Consider the following 5,251-nt stretch of genomic DNA (forward strand, 5'->3'; position numbering starts at 1 on the left):
ATATTTCTGATCTGACTCTTCTAAAACCTTCAGAGTGTGGCCTTCTCACAAGACCAGTTCAGTTCTCCAGCTCCAGATAAACATACCTTTTATTTTTAGAAAAAAAAATATGAGAAGCAGTAAGTACTCCTTACTTTCAGGTTTGTTCAAGACAAGATACAGTGCTCTTTTTCCATTTGGGGGTTAATCCAGAAACCATGAGGTTATTTCAAGCTTTTTATGTGATGAATAATACCAAGAGCTGTAGTTGCAAAACCTTGATGTCTTGACTTCTTGCCATTAGCACTGACCAGTAATCTCATACAGGAATAGAACTTTGGTACTAACTACAAGGAGCAAGAAATCTTTAAAGCCCACTTAGAGAGTTAATTTCTCACGGCCACATTGTATAGACTTAGTTGGTTGCCTAAATCATACAAAGCACTTCTTAAGACCCTAATCTCCAGGATCCAGAGATAATATTATGGTCCTAGTGCAAGACAAACTAGAACAAATCCTAGCTGCCTCCTAGTGCCTTGAAGGCTCATGCAAGTCCTTTTTATTATGTGTCATTGAAAGAATCACAAAGTTAGTAATTGTGAGAAACTTATAAAGATAAGTGTATTTCTATAAATATCTAACTTATCAAGGTCTAATCTGGAGGTATCTGTATAAAGCCACACAGCTGTATAGTAACATAAGCAAAATTAGAGCTCTAAATCATGGTGGAATTATTTCTGTACAACAATTTATCTAGAATGTACATAGTGTCTGTTGACTCTGGCAGAAATTCTAGAGAAACTGCTCAAGTATCTGAGCCCTGTACACCTCTCTACTTCACCCATTTCAATTTCCTAAATTCACCATTAATACTCTTCCATGTCCTTGTCTCAGATTCCCTCCTCCTGATCTCTATCACTTTGCCTGTGAAATTCATGATGTCCTTGTGTTTTTAATGGCTGAATAGTTTTCCATTGTGTTGATATACTGCATGTTCTGTATCCATTCTTTCAGTTGAGAGACATATAGGTTATGGCCACTTTCTGTAGTCAGGTAGGACCACCAGTGGAAGGATAAGGACAGCAACCGACCCATAAAACCTTTGATCCAAAATATGTTCTACCTACAAGATATCCGTGGACAAAGAGCAGAAACTGAGGGAATGCCCAGTCAATGACTGCCCCAAATTGAGACCAACCCCATGGGCAAGAACCAATCCCTGACACTATTAATGATACTCCATTATGTTTTCAGACAGGAACCTAGCATAACTGTCCTCTGAAAGACCCCACCCAGCTACCAATGGAAAGAGATGCAGAGACTCATATCCAAACATTAGAGGAGAGTCTAAGGGAAGAGTTGGGAGAAAGATTGAATGGCCAGAAGAGGACAGGAAAATACACAGGAAGACCAACAGAGTCAACTAATCTGGACCTTGGGAGGTCCAAAGACTGAATCACTAATCAAAGAGTAAGCATGGGCAGTACCTAGGCCCCTGTACATATGTAGCAGATGAGCAGCTTGGTCTTCATGCAAGTTCCCAAAATAACTGGAGCAGGAGCTGTCCCTGTTGCCTGCCTGCCTGCCTGCCTGCCTGCCTGCCTGTGTATCCTGTGCCCCTAAATGGGCAGCCTTCTCTAACCTCAGTGAGAAAGGATGTGCCTAGACCTGCAGTGACTTGATGTGAAAGCAGGGGTGTGGGTGTGGGTGGAGAGTGTGATTTGATACCCTGAGGGGGGCTTCCACTTCCTTAAAGAGAAGTGAAAGGTGGAAAGTGGGGAGGACTTGCATGAGGCAGTACTGGGAGGAGAGTAAGGGCTGATATTGGTTTGTAAAGTGAATAAATAAATAAATTTAATAATAATAATAATAATAACAACAACAGAGTAAAGAATCAAAAAAGAGGACCAATACTTACACAATATTGAGGAAGGATATACTTAGAATAAGGATTGCAATGGTGCTATGGGAAACTTCTAACTGAACAGATTTTTTTTTGTGATGTGGAAATAATTTACTTTTCAGCATTACTTTGTCAATATGTTGCTTCAAATTAAATTTATGAGCTCAGCTTCAAGCACTTTTCTTGATATCCTAGCATTTTCAGTTCTGTCAGCTTTTATCCCAAGCCTTAGAAACATATGTCTGAAAAATCACACAAAAACAACTAAAGGCCTGTCATGATTTCCCAGTCTCCATGAAAATGGTAATGGTAGATGCTATGTTGGTGTCTTCCCTTATCTTTTTAACTGTTTTCTTAATGCATTTTATATATGGTGCTTAGCAGCTTACAAAGCCATTTTTATGTATTATCTTACTTAATCCTCACAACAAGCCCATGTGGAAAGTATTAGTACTCACATTTAGCATAGTAGGAAAATGAAGTTTGGAGAAGATAAGGATTTAACCAGGATTCATACCATTTTCAAGTTACAGAATCAATCAGTGTGTTGGCATTTGTCTTAATATGATTCTAGAACTCATGTTCTTGGCACTATATCCAAACAGCAAAGCCTAGAGAGGTAGATAACCCAGATGCTTTGACATACCTGCATCTCCCTTAAATGTTCACCTCATAGCCCATATCTCTTCGAGCCATTTAACATTATAGATAGAGCCTAAAATGAGGCATCCAAAGGAAAGGAACAAAGTACGAGGGTATGTGATTTGTTAAAGTACCTGCTATGCAATCACGGGGAATATAGTTTGCATCCTTAGCACCCACGTGAGAAAGTTAGCACAGTGGTGTGAACCTGTAACCCCAGTGCTGAGGAGGCAGAAACAGGCAGGCCAGTCCCTAGATATCACTGGACAGCCAGCTTAACTGATGAGCTTCAGGGCTGGTGAGAGAGCCTGACTCAGAAAATACAGTGTAAAATAGTGGAGAAAGATATCCAAGTCATCCTAGTGATCCTCTGGTCTTTAAATGCATGCATGTACACACATGAACACATACATACATACATTCACCATGCACATAACAAAACGTTTAAAAATGATACAGAAAACAATGGTTCTAGTTTATATCAATAAATTGAATGACTATATTGAAACATCTAGTCAATCATTTTTCCACAACATAGAAATAATGGTCCTTGCCCACACTTTCTTGGTCCCACCCATCTATCACTACTACCACAGGTGAAATGCATTAAGCTAGCTAGAGGTGGGGATTTTATAAAGCTTTGCAACTATGTGGCTTAACACACACTCAAAGTATTTTGTGATTACCAATGGTTCGAAAAGCTCTGGGATGGCATTGTTTGTTTTGTCTTTGTACTTGTTTATTTTATATGTTTGAGTGTTTTATCTGCATGTCTATGTACCACATGCATACCTAGTGTCCACAGAGTTCAGAAGGTATTTTATCCCTTGGAGCTAGTGTTACAAGTGGTTCTCAGCAACAATTTGGTTGCTGAAACCAAACCCATGTTCCTTGCATATCCTGTTGAGATAATTCTCCAGCCCCAACGATTTTCTTTTAAGTTTGCTCCTCTGTAACTTTCCCAATAGACACTGTCAGTTCCCCATCAGCCACAGTTGGCAACCACTTACTTCTGGGTGCACCCTTGTGCTTCCTACTGAACGTGTCTCCGACTGAGGACTTTCTTTGGTCACAGATGCATTTCTAGCATGAATTTGTGGAAAGCTAGAGAATTAAATCACTGGAAGAATTGATTGATAAATCCCAGAAGTATTCAAAAGCTTTCAGCTATGATGGTTCATGGCAGTAACCTAGCCATTGCCTCTTCTTCCCTTTGCTTTCCTGGTGTCTCACTCTTCTACCTGTAACTTAATAAAGTAGTATATCTAAATCTTAACCTTGGATTCCCCTTCTAAGAAAAGCCAAACTAAGAGTCACCTCAAGAGATAGCTTCCACGGACAGTTTGTATATGAAAACAGAACGACAGACCTACTCCACCACCTTGCTTTTTCTCTTTAAGAAAAAGATTTATTACCTTTGTTGTTTTCTATACTGAATCCTTTATTGAAATATCTGAAATGGTCATCTTTCCTAGGTAACTGGAATTGTTATATATCCTATGACACCCTACTACCACTACCACTACCACTAATTACCACTACCACAACCACCATGCCACTTCCTGCTTTTCCTCATCTTCAAACCTTTTTGGATTATCTTAGCAAAATCTCCTTCTAAGTTCTTCATTTTGTTTTTTGTTGTTTTTTATTTGTTGCTGTTGTTGTTTGTCTTATTTATTTATTTATTTATTTATTTATTTATTTTTGTCAAGCACTTCCATGGCTTTAATTTTCAAATGGCTGGCACTAAACAGGTGCTCTGAACCGAACAGTCACTTGAAGGAGCATTCCTGGAGACAGATCCACACATTCACTCTAACCAGATCGTCTAGTTCTTTTGACCCAGGTCTTATTTTTCATACAACTCATGCTGGATTTGGTCTCAAGATGCTCCTTCCTTGACATTTTTTGGGACCTGCTACCATCTCTGAAACTTCAAGAACTTTGTGGCACACAAGTGAGACCAGCCCACCTACAGGTTCAGCTCTTTATTGGACAAGTTAACAAAAGCAGTTTAGTCAAAAAGACCGAATCCCGTGTCATCTTCGGACTCCTCAGACTCTTCCTTCTTTGCTTCCACTTTCTTCTCCTCAGCTGGGGCAGCAGCAGTGAATGGAGCAGGACTACTAGCAGGTGCAGCTCCAGCTGCTGGAGTGGGCCCACCAGCCCATACACTGCAGATGAGGCTACCAATGTTGACATTGGCCAGAGCCTTTGCAAACAAGCTAGGCCAGAAAGGTTCAATGAGGGCTGCTTTAATGAGGGCATTGATCTTATCCTCGGTGACCATCACCTCGTCATCCTCGTGCAGGATGTGGGCGGAGTAGATGCAGGCAAGCTCAGAGGTGGAAACCATGTTGTGGCACTGGTTGAAGTGAGGGCCTTACCCCAACGCAGCCTTAGCTTCCTCGGAAGGACCGAGCACCTTGGTGGCAGCTGAGGAAAGCCTACATTTTGTTTTTAAACTGTAATATTTCTGTTTCTATTTTTGAGATTATAATGTAATCAAATTTCTCTCTCCCTGTCCCCTCCAAAGAGCTTGCTTGCTTGCTTTCTAAGTCATATCCTCTTTTTCACTGTTATTGTATATATACCATGTATATTATATGTTATGTATATATGTGTGTGTATAAGTTTTGTTACTATATATATAGTATAGATTCTAAAAGCCAGAAGGCCCAAGTGAATGCCCTATAAACTCTAAGAGACTACATATACAGTCCATAC

The 5,251-nt window shown here is 40.0% G+C and overlaps 1 protein-coding gene across 3 annotated transcripts; it reads right to left on the reverse strand.

Annotated features, from left to right (window-relative positions):
• Positions 1-4,538: 4,538 nt before the first annotated feature.
• On the reverse strand, positions 4,539-4,880 carry LOC110286105 (large ribosomal subunit protein P1-like). Of its 3 annotated transcripts, none has more exons than XM_021152566.2 (2): positions 4,812-4,880; positions 4,539-4,736 (listed from the first exon to the last, which is right to left on the reverse strand). In XM_021152566.2, the coding sequence occupies exons 1-2, from the start codon at positions 4,878-4,880 to the stop codon at positions 4,539-4,541; spliced, it is 267 nt and encodes an 88-aa protein (XP_021008225.2). The 3 variants fall into 3 exon arrangements, with proteins under 3 accessions (XP_021008225.2, XP_085690203.1, XP_021008224.2); XM_085834077.1 differs by having other exon boundaries at positions 4,539-4,642; positions 4,709-4,880; XM_021152565.2 differs by having other exon boundaries at positions 4,539-4,880.
• Between the last annotated feature and the right edge of the window lie 371 nt (positions 4,881-5,251).

Source organism: Mus caroli, unplaced genomic scaffold, assembly GCF_978045245.1.
Source record: "Mus caroli unplaced genomic scaffold, Mus_caroli_1 scaffold_20, whole genome shotgun sequence".
In the NCBI taxonomy this organism is placed as follows: domain Eukaryota; kingdom Metazoa; phylum Chordata; class Mammalia; order Rodentia; family Muridae; genus Mus; species Mus caroli.